The 18,050-nt window shown below is 36.5% G+C and overlaps 1 protein-coding gene across 1 annotated transcript; it reads right to left on the bottom strand.

Moving 5' to 3' along the window:
* Positions 1-572: 572 nt before the first annotated feature.
* On the bottom strand, positions 573-13,774 carry LOC114245337 (hypodermin-A). The gene is made up of 6 exons (XM_028177477.2): positions 13,719-13,774; positions 12,076-12,237; positions 9,752-9,845; positions 7,561-7,683; positions 2,693-2,889; positions 573-1,085 (listed from the first exon to the last, which is right to left on the bottom strand). Exons 1-6 carry the CDS (start codon positions 13,772-13,774, stop codon positions 611-613), a joined length of 1,107 nt encoding a protein of 368 aa, XP_028033278.2. The 3' UTR covers positions 573-610.
* Positions 13,775-18,050: the final 4,276 nt, after the last annotated feature.

Below are 18,050 nucleotides of genomic sequence, written 5' to 3'. Positions count from 1 at the left end.
AACAGGACAACAATATCTCTGATGTTAAAAATATTTATATTCTATTATTAATTTTTCTTTATTAAGTTTTCTTGTTACATTCCGTTGTTTTTTTTTAAATTCTGTTCGTGAAACTTGACAGCCAAAGAAAACATAGTCCTTACCTTAAGGCAGATCTTAAATTATTTAAATGTTAAACTGCTTTGGGCTTTGCGTGTATGACCTGTAACATACGGGCAATACAAGTGTAATTATACAAGAAATGCCTATGCAAACATTGGGCTGCCTGATAAAGCTGTATGGTAATTCTGTTTTGTCCGCAGAAGCAAATTCAGCAGCATTGTAATAAACCTTGTTTATGTCCACAAATTAGTCAAAAAGATTTATCAATACACCTATTTGTTATATTTAATTAAATTGAGTTTAATATTTTAAAATCAACAAACAAATTAAGCTCGATATTAAACAGGCTATTATTATGTTTTTAATTATGTTCAGAATATACGAGTAGTTTCAAATTTGGGATAAAAGAGAACTAAGCTATAAAACTTTATAAAGAGAAATAAAGTATCACTAATTTACTCGTAGTTTAGACTCAGAAGTTAGACTAAAACAGACTGTGTTCGACTTTTTAATAATTGTCTCCGGTGTCTTCTTCAACAGAATTGGTTACATTATCAGTATCGCTTTCGTCGTCTTCAACAATCAAATCATTCAAATCATCGTAGACCTTGTCGGTAACATCCGCTACACGTATATTTTTATTCAAAAATGGCCGAACTTCAATTTTGGTTTTATCTTTCCTTAAGTAATTGATCATTTTTTCTTCTTTTCTTAATTTTTCTAACATTTCTTGCTTCATTTTGCTGAATGCTCCTTCTTTTATTACATCGCGGATATCGTACACCGTTCCTTTTAATTTGACGATGTATTTATCGAATGTCATCGGCTCGAGTTCTTTGTTAACGTACATATAGGACGGCGGCTTAATCACCCTGGTCGTTCGGAGCCACAAAGCCGCAATGTAGCTATTCGTTGCCTCAATAATAGTTGTCAGGTTGCTTTTTCCTAGAAGCTGGAGTATGTTGATGTTGTGTACCAGCCATCTGAAACGATGGTTTTTTTTTATTGCTTAGATCAGTGGACGAGCTCACAGCCCACCTGGTGTTAAGTGGTTACTAGAGCCCATAGACATCCACAACGTAAATGCGCCACCCACCTTGAGATATAAGTTCTACGGTCTCAAGTATAGTTACAACGGCTGCCCCACCCTTCAAACCGAAACGCATTACTGCTTCACGGCAGAAATAGGCAGGGTGGTGGTACCCACCCGCGCGGACTCACAAGAGGTCCTGCCACCATTGAAAAAATGAACGCTTTTAATCAAAAATTTGATAACGTTCACCCGAGGTTGGCAGCCAATAGATAAAAAAAAGGAAACAAATAGGTTATAGTTGAAGTCTGAGACGTACATTTAAACTTGTGTGAACTTGAAAATAATTACTAAAATTTAATATTTTCTTCGGTTTTCGCGATTCCTAGGCCGTCTGCGATAAGAAAAACTGTATAATATTCGAAACGTCGAAAATAATATATTATGACAATAAAAATCACGAGATTATGCTATTTGTAATGTAGATATTTTACATGCAAATAATTGAATACTGTGTATATACAAAAAAACACGTCTATATTTCGCTAATGTTTATTCAAGGCCCCTCTAGAGCTTATAGTGAAATATTTAAAATTATGGTAAATCTATTCTTTACCCACACAGTATTCTTTACTACACACTCTACCGCTAGTTATTCTATTAATATCTATACTAATATTATAAAGAGGAAAGATTTGTTTGTTTGTTTGTTTCGAATAGGCTCCGAAACTACTGGACCGATTTGAAAAATTATTTTTCCATTAGAAGCCGACATTGTCCCTGATGAACATAGGCTACTTTTTTTAAATTTTTTTTATTTTATTTTTTTTGTTTCATGTGTGTTTTAATGTTTCCGAAGCGAAGCGAGGGCGGGTCGCTAGTGTTCTAATATTCTCAAAATAATTCTTAGGTGTTAATAGACAATTCGGCTATTGATTAGAAGATGCGCTACATATGCGTGTATGTATATGCGGCCCTAGCAGCAATATTGTCAATTTATTACCCTATTTCATTATCCGTCTCATTTCTGCCTTGAATTTTATATCGTTGATATTGCAAGTAGGGCGTGTTAAAATTTCGCAGGTATTCTTCCTATTCCTATGTATAGGAATAGGTAACAGAAATAGGTTCCGTTGTTAAGGATTGAACAGTCGAGATACTTTTATAAATGCAATCTCATGTCTCAAATAAGAGGGCGGTATTATTTTTTTGTATTCTTTTCTATTTTGTAGTCTTTATATTTATTCTTTCAATAGCCTGTGGCGGGTAGCCATCATACAACGCAAGATAATTGACAGATGCCTGAATCTCGCTTACGACCTTTTCAAGATAAAGCGCATATATACAAGTTCCGAACAACAACATTGGGACCGTCGCGGCGTCGGTCTACCGAGTAATATCACCCGCTCGGTGGAAGATCTTCCCTCCATCGTATACCTACAAGCCTACCAAGTTGCGAAAGTCAGCTACATATCTGTGTAAAAAGTTACATAATAATGATTTCTAATTTTCAAATCGAATCAAAATTAACCAGATTAGTCTAGGCTGAATGTTACTGACCTTTCGTAATGCATCATGTCTGTATAAACTAAAGGTAGGTCATGCTGATAGCCGCACCCCAAGCCCCATGACTGGAGGCCAAGTAATGTCGAATCGACGACAAGGGGAGCGCCCGGAACTCCCAAACAAGAGCAGTTCGGTTCCACCTGCCTCGCCACGCCGACGCACAGCGTACCCGGCTTGAAGTCCACTTCGTTCTGTTTGCAATATTTTGTATTCACGAAGTTAAATGTTACCTTATTCACTGAACGGTACCCAGTAGTCTTTCAAATGTTTTGCAAAATAATGATAATCAAATTAGTACTTAGGCTTTTTAAAACATTTTAAAGCATTGTCAATAAGTTTAAAAATATATTACACAAGCTAAAATATTTTTTTATTGGATACTAAACCTGAGACCAAGATGATTCTAAAAGAGTTATAAAATAATCAAGAAAATCAAAATGATAGATGATTTAATAAAAAAGCAACAAAAATGATGAAAATTCTTAAAATTCACAAATCTATAGTTTATAACTCAATTTGAAAATTTACATTATTCGATGTTCGTTACTTAATCACACGTAAAATGGCTGAACAGAATTGGATGAAATTTCACAGAGGAGATAGCTTATATCCTGGGGTTGATTCACAGGATTATTTTATCATCGTAAATAACATAGCCCGGCCAACGCCAGATAAATCGGCTGTAATAAATACAATAGCATGTTCGGCGGCTCGTGAGCAACGTGCCAACGAATCTACAAATCGACTGGTACTTTATGAACAAAAGAGTGACATAAGCAACTCTTTATCCCAGGAAAATGCAATTTGAAGTAACGCGGTTGAAACTGAGAGAGGGACATCTAGTGTATTTTGAATTGCATAGAATGCGGCGTTTCGTCGCTCAGAGTGTGCATAGTGCGAGTTTTTGAACTTTCTCGATAGCGTAAAAGTTAACTCAAAGTATGGAGTTGGAACGTTTAGTTACGTTTGCCGCTATGGGCGCTGTTCCAATATCCAGTGAACAATCACAAGATACCGGGATTGAGAAACGCAATCGCGAAATCAAATACACATCGTGTACTGGTGATTACCGAAAAAAATCTATTTTTGTTTTTCAAATCGTACTCAGTGTAATATTATACTCGTAATATTTAAAATCGTTTTGACGAGCGGAATAAGGCTACGCGGCTGATTTGCGCCGACTGTTTTGACTTCACTTTAGAGCACGCGCAGCTCGCGAAATATGAACCTGCAGCTACGACAGTAGATATTTTCTCTTAACATAGCGTTGTGGTTTTCGAGTGCTATACAGTATTCCCCTTATTTCCACTTACGGCTTCGGGAACTGTATCTCCACTATAAATTGATACATGTACATTAAATACGATTTACCTATACGAAAATACTTTCAGCAGTTTTATTGTCTTCTTTTTTCGGAACTCGAATACGACTCTAGTTTTATATCAATCATTAAAAGAATCTTATCATAAGGTAGATTCTTATCATAGAAGATTAGTCAGAACCCGCAACGTTCTAGTTAAGGAAGCCGGTATGAACCGGATCTTTACAAAATGCGGAATCAAAACTTAGACGTGAAGAAACAAATGCAGCGCACACTTATTAAAAAACAGGGCTCAATGGTCCTTGCTCACCAAATGGTCCTTGCCGCTTGTAGTGCGGAGGGTCCCGGCCAGACTGAAAGAGAGGCGCGGCCAAGGTAAGCGCTGTTTTTATTGCATAGTAGACAATAAGAAAAACAGTAGTGCTTCTTTACAATACATACCTACATTACAAACTCTCTTCAAAGCAATCGCAATATGTTTTTATTTTATTAGACAAAATCGATAATATCCAACATTATAAGTACCTCCGATATCGTCATTGCATCAGGCGCCAAACATTTCTATAGTTTATATATTTTGTAATTAGACTCAATTTCGCCTAAAAATCAACGTTCTATCGGTCCCGCCCCGCGATTTAATTATGTAGCACTGCTCGCATTCCGAAACATATCAAAATATTTTTTCGAGAACACTCTTTTGGTGCTAGATGTCTAAATAGGAATAAGCAGAACTTCCATATATCTAGAATTTTATCAATGCTTCCTCTATATATAACTATCTAAAGTAAACTAAAAAAGTAAATATATATAACAGATAATTCATAGTTTCCAATCCATGATTAACTTACTAGATCTATTTTTGTTACGGTTAAGAACAGAAATACATTACACATTAAAATTACGATGGATTTACAATTATTTTGCTAAAAAACAATTTAGATTCTTGCTCGCACATAAAATGTGCATGTTCAATATATTAGAGTACCAATCGCGTATCATCGAAGTTTTCCCTAATAAGAACTAATTACAACACTATGCATTTAATGATGTAATCAGAGCGCATTGCACCATTAGTTGAAAGATGTCGTGTGTATTTGTATGTCTGCCGTGAAGCAGTAATGCGTTTCGGTTTGAAGAGTGGGGTAGACGTTGTAACTATATTGAGACCTTAGAACTTATATTTCAAGGTGGGTGAAGCATTTACGTCGTAGATGTCGATGGGCTCCAGTAACCACTTAACACCACTGTGAGCTCGTCCGCCCATCTAAGCAATAAATAAATAAAAAATGTAAAGTGTAAAGTGGTACAGTACCGGCATTAAGCGGTCTACTTCTGACGTACTTACGCCATTAAAAAAAAAAAAAAAACACCAAAATAAACGGGAAACATTTTGAAGATAGCTTTTGTTATAAAATATTCAGTTGTATCGCTGTCTCGTTTCAATACGTTGTTTGCCATTAATTCTGACAAATTTAGAGCGAATTTGCGGTCGTGACTTCTATAACGTATTTACTGCCGAAGTTAAGATTCGAGAGATTATTAAAAAAGTTATTAATTTCTCCGGTTACTTATTGTTGAGAAAATTGTTTTACAATAATAAAATACATTTGATAGGCAGATTTCCATCGATATCTCTCTTTTCTTTGAAAAAGTTGATTAGAATGAACTACGTAATAAAATTTAATTTACCTTATTTTAGATCAGCATAATCACAAAATTTTGCATGAATATCTTCAATATATAACAGAATTGATACGCTAAATAAAAAATATATCATTGTACAGATTGCCTAATTTGTGTATATTTCACCGTCTGGCCAGCACTGTTGGAAGCCACTGGTATTCTCACTCTTGTAGGTATATGTATATAGAATGTTTTATAGACCTTATGGTCTGGCTCTTTCGTCAATTCAAGGCATGTCGCACCCTCGACGAGTCACCCTAGATAGCTCCATGACATTCGCTCCCCACATAAAATGACAGCGCCGCGTTTGACTTATGTAGACTTTACCCCATAATTTAGAGGCGGAGTAAACTATCCTTTCATAACAAGATGAAACTTTACAAAACTTGCGTCAGTTTTATGGCTTTTATTGGACTTATGACCTCTATTGGAGTGTGGTATTCGCCCACACGGCTAACACTTTTGTAGACACCCTTCAGTCTCGTTTTTGCAGGATAGTTCTTGGAGTGCCATGTTTTTTGACGAACATTGATCTTCACGATGATATAGGCCTCGAAGCCATCACCCAATACCGACCTTTAGCTGAGCTTGTCCTCGCCCATTTGTCCTAGCGACCAGTCTTCTTTAAATCCAAAAAGGCATGTAAGTCCTATCCGGTTATTAAGGACGTTTTTTTGTTGTTTTCGAAGTGCCTTTGTGACTGACTGTATATATAAAACAGATGAGAATCGCGACCCACTTAAAAAAAATTGAGAAACTGAGGGGTCTTAAACAGGCATTACAATATGCTTTTGAAGATTTTGTTGATTCCCGTATACCTAACTTCTTCATGAAGGGCAATGTAAAATTATTAGTGCGCTAGAGGAGATGAACCGATACCATGGCTACATATATAAATTAATGAAAAAAAAAACGAACTTTCTCTACAATAAACGGCTCTTTCATAGCTTTGAACCTATTCTTTTTTTACCAAACTTATAAACACAATGCAGGTTAGTTTACAAAATTGCGTAAGATTAATAATGTTCTTATGAAAATGTTATTAAAAATGAAAATAATTACGTTCGTAAATTAGATGCTCCCTATTCTGTTCTTATAATGTTAAAAAGTATTTTTCCTTTATTAGGATAATTCAACGGAGTTTGAAAAGCTTAAACGTTTTAGTATTTTTTTAATTATCGAATAACATAGCTGTTACATTAGACTGTTATAATTTTCATCAAAATTTATTATATTTATGGATTTATGAATGTTTCCGGCAAAAATTTTCTCACCCTTAAAACCGGCTTCAGACCATTACGAATATGTAAGAAAAATTCAACCCTTTCCAACCATCGGGATTTACGCCTCTACCAATCTACACCATTTAAATCTCTTTATACTGTGTAGATAGGTGAGTTTGGGGGTAAAGGTATTCACGTTGTATAACACAAATCTATGAGCACCGGCTAACACGTAACACTACGAGTAATATATAATAAGCTGTGAATTCATTCATCCAACGTATATGTAATATATGAACATAATATGTATGTATATATAATTGTACAAAAAATTATATAATATAATCTGAAAACATATTATTATACATAATACTTGGTACACGCATTTCTCGCTATCGTGAGCTCTGAAATTAATCTATGTAATTAAAACGCTTCGCTTTTCAATTTTATTGATATTGATCGGTTATATCTTGAATCAAAATATCGATTTTTGCTCTAAGTGCTAGCGGGCTTTATTACTTGTTATCATCATCATCATCATCACCCACCGCTGCTTGAGATAGGCCTTCACGCCGCTTCATAGCTACGCCACAAAGCTAGTGAGCATAAAAAGTCAGGTAACTTCTTTTACTTACATTTTTATAAACCAAGCAGCTACGATTCGGTAACTTGATTTGAAATGAGATGCTCATCAGCATCATATCCAATATCTCATCAGGGTAGTATTTTGACGAGCGAGGCAAACATATTTCGGGACCCTTTAATATCAAATGAATATTAAACATTGGACGTAAAGGAATAATTCCTGAGAGCGAAACTGAAGACTAATTAAAAAGAACAGCAAAATAAGACATAGAAAATAATACTCAATTACAAAGCATAGATGTATTTTTTATTGCCGTATAGGTAGACGAGCACACGACCCACCTGATGGTGAGTGGTTACCGTCGCTCATGGACGTCAGCAATGCCAGGGACAGAGCCAAGCCACTGCCCACCGTTTAACACTCTCCACAAGCCTCGTTTGAAGAAGAACATGTCATAGCGCTCGAGAAACCCCGTGGAGGGGAAGCTCATTCCAAAGCCGGATGGTACCTGGCAAAAAATGTCTCTGGAAACGCACTGTGGATGAACGCAGTGGCTCTAGGTAGTATGGATGAAGTCTACTTCGGGGGCGGGCAGTGCAATGGTAAAAACGAGATGATGGAATCATCTCAAACAATTCCTTAGAGCACTTCCCGTGGAGCATACGGTACAAAATACAGAGGGAACCAGAGGTTCCAAACGATTCGTGAGAATGGGATTATCGACAATCCCAACGGCTCTCTTCTGTATGGAGTCAAATGGGAGTAGCTGTTGTTTCGGAGCCCCGGCCCAGAGGTGGGAGCAGTACTCCACGCGAGGCCGAACCTGTAATTTGTAAAGCAAAAGTCTTTGTCCAGGCGTGACGAACCGCTTCGCTCTGTTGAGGACTCCCAGCATTTTTGACGCCAATTTGGCCTTACCCTCCAAATTACTCCGAAATAGGACATAGCTAGAAATGTCGACCCTAAGTATCCTAATACTGTTGAAGGTTGCAGGGATACTCTTTAGAATTGCGGCACCATGACAAAGGGTTCCTTCTTGGCAGTGAATGTAATACTCGTAATTTTCATAAATTCAGAATTTGGAATATAACACGAAGGTAGCTGGCAACCACCCCCGTATTTTCTCGAGTTCAAGGATCCCTTGCGTCCGTTAATTGAAAGTTGTGATAGATTCCATTCAGTAAAAAAATTGTATTATGATGGAAATTTTCCAACGTGGTTTTTAGTGCTTTCGTGTTTAATAATCCCTTTATTAATCCTGTTATTGTTCATCTAGGCGGTATCTAGAAATCGTCGTCGTGCTTAAAATATGACAGACAGCCCTAGTACACTCATACCCCGTCATTGCACTATTGCTTTTTTCAAACTCAAGCAGGCTACCGATTCTTCTAAGATAATATATTGTTGAGGAACGACTTCCAATCAAGGAATATTAACAGAATAGAAATCAAATTTAAAAAAATCTATAAAAACACATAATTATCAATGGTAGCCCGCACAGGTAAATACCACAATTCTTCCTATTTCAGCCCTTAAGCCTTCATGCGTTGCAGATTGAAAAATGAGACAGCCATTGATTGAGACGGCATATCAACGTGAAAATTCAGTTTATTAAATGCAAAGTGAATATTATACGGAGTGAGCACATAGTTAGTAAAATTCGGTGGTTTCCCGTGTTACGTAAACAATACACGGTATGACTCGGCTTTATCCCGTTAGCACGAACAACAGTGGGACCACGACGCAACCGCTCGGGGCGGACCGCGACCCTGTCCGAGCGGTTTCAAAGTAAACATAGGCCCCAGCTAAACCGTTTGGCAGTCGCATCAGATAAGCCTTTCGCGTAAATGGAAACGTTTATGTGAACACGAAAATACTTATCTACTCGCGTGTTTTATTTTTGCTTGACATTTTGCTATAAAAATAATTAAACAATATCGTAATAACCGTCTTCTTTACAGCTATCGCATTTGCGATGCCCGTCTTGAGCAATTGAATCAAGAGTTGCTTCGCATTAAATAAATTCTGGTCAATAAATAAAATAGATGGTACCGAGAGGTGTCAAAGCAAATGTAAAATAAAAAGACTTAGTGTCTTTTTTTTAAATCCTTTACCTACGCTTTTTGGTAAGTATATTGGTTTTTATAATTACAAATCCTTCATCACATATAGTTATAACGGGTCTCACTAAGAAACTTATTACACGGAATAAAATTATTTATTTATTTAGCTACACTTACGTTTTGAGAACATCGTCCCCACCCGGTAACAAAGGCATTCTTGTTTGCTATCGGTTTTTTCGGTTCAATCAACATAATTGGTTTGACTTTATTCCTGAAAATTAATTCGTTAATAACGGGGCTAGTGACAAAATGAATTAAATTAGAATAGCCTTTGTTATTATTGGATTTAGTTATTAAAAAACGAACACGATTTTTTTAAACGTTTTCAGATTTTGATAATGTGACCTTACCTGTTTTCAATTACTCTGTTCTATGGAATATCCATTTTGGGAGAGTGTGCATTGTAGGTCACTCATGAAAGAACGCCGCGTATTTTAGAAGGAAACTCGAAAACTGTTTTTCCTTGCACTTAAAATTATTTTATGTAAGTATATTAAAATAGTTTTTGGATGTAAACAAATATATAGAATCTAAAGGTGATGATTTTAATACCATCGTCATAATGCAGGCTCTAAACAACAATATTGGTGTAGGTATGAGCTTTATTATTTCGTTATTCACGTTCTGAATATTTTTATCTTGTCTTCGTTCTAAAGCATTCTTCTCTAATTTTATGACGAAAACAAATTAAATTTGAAAAAAAATATTTCTTATTTCTTTCACGACATTGAACGTTATGAAGCAAATAACAAGTACCTAATAATATCGATACTATATTATTTACGTATTCTGTTTTTCAATTAAATTTACTGGTGGTAGGACCTCTTGTGAGTCCGCGTGGGTAGGTACCAAGACCCTGCCTTTTTTTTTGCCATGAAGCAGTAAAGCGTTTCAGTTTAGCTTATCTTACTAACTTATATCTCAAGGTGGGTGGCGTATTTGCGTTGTAGATGTCTATGGGCTCCAGTAACCACTTAACACCAGGTTGGCTACGAGCTCATCCACCCATCTTTTTTTTTTTTATTGCTTAGATGGGTGGACGATCTCACAGCCCACCTGGTGTTAAGTGGTTACTGGAGCCCATAGACATCCACAACGTAAATGCGCCACCCACCTTGAGATACAAGTTCTAAGGTCTCATGTATGGTTACATGTATAGTTACTGAGCAATATATTTTAAGAAAACATCAATTGATATACGTGTAAGTTTTATAATTTTATCGATCCTTATATTATAATGGTCTAGCTGAGCTGAGCCGGTAGACACGACGACACCAATGTATGTGCTCCTACCCCTGGGTACATTATAGTCTCAATTAAATTCCCTTCATATTACGTATACATTGGCCTTTTCAATGTAATCGCTTCACGACAGACACAATAAAGGTCCCTACCGACCAGTGCTCTGACTATGTCCTACCACCAGTAATAGCTGCCTGAGCTATTCCACTATATATCTCTTCTTTTAACACCTAAGAGGCTCCTGATTGTCGAGCAGTCACTCCTCATGTAGCGAATACCTCGAAATAAACTGCGAAGTAATCACATGTTCCAGATAGGACAGTCATAATTTCAAAGTTGTTCAAAAATTCCGGTAACAGTCTGAAGCTAGGTGGATAGTGAGTGTTTATGCTAATTTGCCATTGGTTCTAATGAAAAAAAAGAAGAGAAAAAACAAACATCGTACTGTCACAGATTTTCTTTCGTTCAGATACCGGGAGATCTCTTCTATCGTGATATAACCGACGTATTATTCTTCTCATTTTACACATTTTCTTTGTCGGCGGAATGAGCTCACCGAAATACAAGGTACGCGAGGTATTGAACTTTCAAAATAATAAACGTAAAAATATCAGAGCACAAAATTTATAACTATGTTTTTTTTCTCGTGTTTACTGGTCGTAGGACCTCTTGCGAGTCCGCACGGGTAGGTACCACCGCCCCGCCTATTTCTGCCGTGAAGCAGTAATGCGTTTCGGTTTGAAGGGTGGGGCAGCCGCTGTAACTATACTTGAGACCTTTTAGACAGGGACGCGCAACCCTCATTAATACACTATTCATGATTTTTTATCGCCAGACAAAGCTAAGTACTCATCCGGTTTTGATTTGCTTTCGAAGCCAACACTGTAAGATGTACCTATATTAAATGGGGATATTCATAAACGTGTATTCAGGACCTGAAATTTTTCAAGGTGGGTGACAGGATTAATGTTGAGTTGTCCATGAACTGCGTTGGCCACCTAAGGACGGGAAGAAGATTCGTTTGCAAAAAAAAATGAATTCCACGGGCCTTGCCACGCCATCCATCACTCAGGAGCTAATCGCAGTTTTTTTTTAGGAATGCCGGTTCTTTTTTTATTGCCGTTCTAGTGAGTTACATTTGTTGATTTGAAAATGTTACTAAAATCGCTCTTATTCAGTTAAAATAATGTGAATCTCACCTAAACTCAATGTCCCGTATGGTTGTAATGAGGGCCAAATCAGCGTTTAATGTAGTCCGATCAAAGTCTTCATGTATAACAAGAAAGAGCACGTTTATTAGGAAATGACCACGGTCTGCGTAGTTCTCGCCCGACACCACGCCAAGGTCTGTTACGGGAACGCTGAAATTGCAATTCAAAATTAGTTGTGCAGTACTTATAGCGTACCACACAAGGTATACTATCGAAACCGAAAAGCCAGTTAAATTAATTCCAAACACCGTACGCCAGGCCGCTGAAATAAAATAAAAACAAACAGCCTAACTTTAATAGACGAGATGGTTGGCGCTTATCTAACACATCGACACCTCTTGTCGTGAAGATGGAAAACCAAATCAAACAAATTACCCGACCTAAAGTTATTATTATCTTGTTGTGTGTGAAATGAAATGTAAAATCTAACTGCTAACTAGCACTATATTGAAATATCGAAAAATAGCACCTTAGTCATTTGTGACCAAGAAAACGGTAAAGTATTCGGAACGTTGAAAATAGTGTAATGAAAATAAAACGCTAGGTTAGGCCGTAATTGTGAATTATTTTCACGGCTCGTGAAAACTGAAGACAATACTATAAATATTTTATTTAAATAAACATTACATTTTTAAATCATTGTTGCTTGTAATATTATTATTGTCTGCCAATTTTATAGCTGAATTTCTATTTTAGTTACTAATTGTAAAATCTTGAAAAATAGCAGAGTCGCTTTCATATTAAATTACTGAGTGTTCTGTCTTGTTATTTTTCGTGAAAGTTCCTTATAATATAGAATTCTAGAAGCTTTCGTGATTCAGAAACGGCTTGTTTCCTTAATATAAAGCAAATTTGAGTGGAAGACGATGCAATTTTCAAAGGAATATCAGGTCTCTCTCGTATGTTATAAGCTCGCTTCGAAGCATTACATTGTTGTACTCAAGATATTAAATTTCACAAAACGTGAGTTATTGCGCAAGATGTATGCATTTTTAATATTTCATAAATTCGATTACTGACTACGATTCCAATATAAGAATATAAGTAGCTTACGATAAATTAAAACCGTATTTTGAGTCCACACGTGTAACTCAATTAAACAAATTTAATCTACAATATCTTTACTTGATGTTTCGGCGTGCTCTGTCGGAAGCATAATTGAACCATATTTTAATTAATAATTCACTCATACTCATAATCTTATAATAATTTGTATCATATTCATATGAATACCTACTTTATTTCTATTATTTACGTCTCTCAAGAGCAACATTAAGCTTTAAAACAGAAAAATTATTGCCTCAACAGACAAGATTTTATTTGCACGAAATTGAAGCCTCAGCTATATTGTAATTATAAAATTAGAACGTACGAACTCTTTGCATCAAAAATATTAGGCAGAGTGATGGTATTTAATTACCTGAACAGTTTCAATAGTAACTGTACGAAGCGTTCAGCACAAAACTTGATTACCAGTTAATTAAAAAGCTTTTTACATGTGAATCTGTGTCGCGCGAACATAATTTACAATTGAATCACGACCACTGTTCCGCAGGCGATGCATTCAAAATTGACCAGTGCCAGCTCTGTGGAGTTTTCGTATTGTATCTCTATGACTTTTATTAACTTACTCGACAAAAGGGTGAGCCACGGATATTACTATAGTTCTCGTCAATAAACAGCCCATAGCGTAGTGAGAGTACAGCCTACGGACGCTCACAACGTACGGATGCTCATTTATTGAGACTCGAGTGCCTTTGAAAATCTGCAAACGAAATATTGGTGAAACTTGGTGATGATGATTTTTTACTAGTGATAGGACCTCTTGTGAATCCGCACGGGTAGGTACCACCACCCTGCCTATTTCTGCCGTGAAGCAGTAATGCGTTTTAGTTTGAAGGGTGGGGCGGCCGTTGTAACTACGAGGGCTGCACTAAAAGTATCGGGAATGGAATATTTCCACTGTTCCTGTCACATTAAAATCTTTTTAATTGAAAACTCCTTGGTTTTAAAAACCGAATACCATTTATTTATTTAAAAAAAGATTCTCGATCTTGTCACGAGGTCTTGTCAAACTTGTTTAGTCGTTGAGAAAATGGAATTGACTCGAGAAAATTCAAGAGCGATGATTTATTATGACTTTCCAAGTGGTTTAACACAAAAACAGTGTGTTGACCGGATGATTTCTGCATTTGGTGATGAAGCCCCATCCAAAACCACAATTTATCGCTGGTTTGCTGAGCTTCAACGTGGACGTGTCAAGCTCAGTGATGATCCCCGTCAAGGTCGTCCAAAAACTGCAGTCACCCAAGAAAACCTTGATGCTGTGCGTAAGCTGATTGAGGAAGATCGACATGTGACATACCGCGAAATTCAGGCAACTTTAGACATTGGCATGAGTCAAATACAAATAATCTTGCATGAACAATTAGGTGTAAAAAAGTTGTTTTCCCGATGGATACCGCATTCGCTCTGTGAAGAGCAAAAAGCGGCTCGCGTTACTTGGTGCGTCAGAACTCTCGAAAGATTCCACGCAGGATCCTCAAATGCTGTATACAACATTGTATCAGGTGACGAATCCTGGATATACGCGTACGAACCCGAAACAAAAAACCAGTCACGAGTTTTGGTGTTCGAAAATGAGTTAAAGCCAACAAAAATTGTTCGTTCACGGAGTGTTGCAAAAAAAATGGTGGCCACGTTTGTCTCCAAAACCGGCCATGTTACGACTATTCCTCTTCAGGGACAAAGAACGGTTAATGCAGAATGGTATGCTAGCATTTGTTTGCCACAGGTCGTTTCTGAACTCCGTAAAGAAAACTGCAACCGCCGCATCATCCTCCATCACGACAATGCGAGTTCTCGCACCGCGCACAGAACAAAAGAGTTTTTAGAGCAAGAAAACATAGAATTATTAGACCATCCGTCGTACAGCCTCGACTTAAGCCCTAATGATTTCTATACTTTCCCTAAAATAAAGAATAAATTTCGTGGACAGAGATTTTCATCACCTGAAGAAACTGTGGACGCCTACAAAACGGCCATTTTGGAGACCCCGACTTCCGAATGGAATGGTTGCTTCAATGATTGGTTCCATCGTATGGAAAAATGTGTCAAATTTCGCGGAGAATACTTCGAAAAGCAATAAATACATTTTTAAATAGTAATGTTGTGTCACTTCGTTAATTCCCGAAATTTTCAGTGCCGCCTAGTTATATTGAGACCTTAGAACTTACATCTCAAGTGGGTGGCGCATTTACGTTGTAGATGTCTATGGGCTCCAGTAACCACTTAACACCAGGTGGGCTGTGAGCTCGTTCACCCATCTAAGATATAAAGAAATAGATTTCGTTAGCTTATTTGTTCAAATTAAATGAATATTGACAAAAGTTCAACCGAGTCTTAAAATTATTTTCATTTTTACAGTTGTGCGTGAAGATGCGCTAATAATGATACTCATACAGTTGTTCAGAAATAGTTGAGTACGCTGTTCGAGTCGCTTGAACACCCCTATTTATTTTAATAGAGCATTGACAACTGTGATTCCGTGGACACGATTTAAATCAATTTATCGAGAATTCTGAACACACAAGTTCTGCCACTATGTTCTCGTATAATTCACTTCCATATGAAGCATGCTCTGCTGTTCAATAACGAGTACAATCAGACGTTTTCTCTTGATTTTTCATTCACTGCGTGATCTAATGACGGGACGACTGAAGTATTTACCCGAAATTAATTTCGATTCTCAGCAGATATCACTTTTTCTTATCACATATGTATGTATTAAATATGTACTCCCACAAACGACTTGTGTGATGAATGCGCAAGTGTACAATTACATCTAAGCGTATACGTATTTAGGATTTGCCTAAAATTCGAATAGTCATATGTTGTAGGTTAAATAGTGGGAATGTCGTTATAAAACAAAATGGGGACTCCGATTTTGATTTCACAGATGGAGGTATTATGGTTGTTATGACTTAAGGTTTTAGATTTAAAACGTCAAGTCGCCCAAGATTTGTTCTTGTAAAGCAACGTACTAAATAATTTTGAAATTTTTTGAATATTTACTGGCTATAGGACGTCTTGTGAGTCCGAACGGGCAGGTACCACCACCCTGCCTATTTCTGCCGTGAATCAGTAATGCATTTCGGTTTGAAGAGTGGGGCAGCCGTTGTACTTTTAAATGTGAGGCCTTACAACTTATGTCTCAAGGTGGGTGGCGGCTTAAACGTTGTAGATGTCTATGGGCTCCAGTAACCACTTCACACTAGGTGGGCTATGAGCTCGTCCACCCATCTAAGCAATTAAAAAGTAAGAAAATATCAGAAATCCCACCGGTAGCTGTTCATCTTAAAGCGATAAAACTTATTGCTTCTATTTAATCAAAGCATACGAGGACCACAAATTAAGTGGCTTTATTCTGCTTCTGTGTAACGGAATGTAATTCGGAGCATTTTATTATTCAGAAAGATATATCACATCTACTTAACATGTTTGCTGTGAGCAAATAAGAAACTGAAGCGTATTCATTTGTCAATTAAGAACATCGAGAAGGAAATTGATGTCATTGTATTTGAATAAAACAATGATTTCACTAATACTAGAGGTCCCGCAGTAGTCGAAATTCGACTATAATTAATTGGAATTGTAAGTTTGTACACTATTATACTTCTATAATCACAAATTTCACCAAGACTACACTATAAAAAATATTAACAAAGACAAACAATATTTAATCTATTCTCAATTTGACAACAGACGTCAAGAACAAAAGTTTGACAATAAATAGTATGCATGGGTGTGTGCGTCAAATACATGGTATGTAGTGTGTGTGATGTTTTCTTTATGGATTTAAAGTATCTTTTATGCATTATTTTAAAAAAATATTAGCATTGTGCACTTCTTCTCTATATTCTCTATAAGTGTAGAAAATTTCATACTGCTCCGTCCGCGCAATTTTCGTAAAAAGGGATACAAAGTTTTTGCTTCACGTATTAATATATAGATATTTTGAAGCAATATATATTTCATAGTTTAAAAATAAGTTTTCAAATATAGTTTTATTTATACTATTTAAAATAGTCGATGCGCGTAGGAACACATAAATACGTAGTAAAGTCAATACCTACGATCATATTAATACGTGAAGGTGGAAGATTTGCTGTTCTATGGATCTTTCAGCAGCGGAAAGCATGAATCCATCCTATCTAGAGGTACAATGGTACCTAATCATGAAGGTTTAATAGGGTTGGGACCAAACGAATTTGGTATGCAGAATTTAACTAATTTTTCTGAGCTATAACGCAGTCAGACGCAAATCAATAGTGATACAGATAGAGTGATATAGAGTCAACATAGATAGACTGAAGATGTGAATTTTTATTACAGACTAGCTGTCCCGGCAGACTTCGTAGTGCCTCAATCGATAACTAAAAGACCTAAACTTTTGTTTAAGATAAACTTAAAACAAACAAAAGGAATCCGTCCGACGGGGACACATCAAAGGAAAAACAAAATTGTTATTTTTATTTAATTCCGAATATTTTTATATTTATCTAACCTTTTAAACCTTCTCTGGACTTCAACAAATAATTCAAGACCAAAATTAGCCAAATCGGTCAAGCTGTATTCATGTTATGTCGTGACAACGGAAAACGGGTTTCATTTTTATATATATAGATTGACGTCAGGCGGTTGCCCATTCGTGAAACGGTAAGCTGAATTAACACCGGGACACGGGTACATTTGTCACATAACTTTTTGTAAAAAATAGCTAGAAGCGTTTCCTTTTGTGTCCAAAATTAAAATAATATCGGCCTCAGGACATTTTTAAAAACTTCTTCATATGCGAATATACACGCTTTGTGAGATCATACATTTTTATTTATAAAACAAACAGGAATACGCGAATGAAATACGAACAATAAATGTCCACGTTGTGGCAGTTCCTGCCAATT

Source organism: Bombyx mandarina, chromosome 01 (genome assembly GCF_030267445.1).
Source record: "Bombyx mandarina strain Sakado chromosome 01, ASM3026744v2".
Taxonomy (NCBI): Eukaryota; Metazoa; Arthropoda; class Insecta; order Lepidoptera; family Bombycidae; genus Bombyx; species Bombyx mandarina.
The sequence above is the reverse complement of the archived record's forward strand: the minus strand, read 5'-3'. Positions and strand labels throughout refer to the sequence as shown.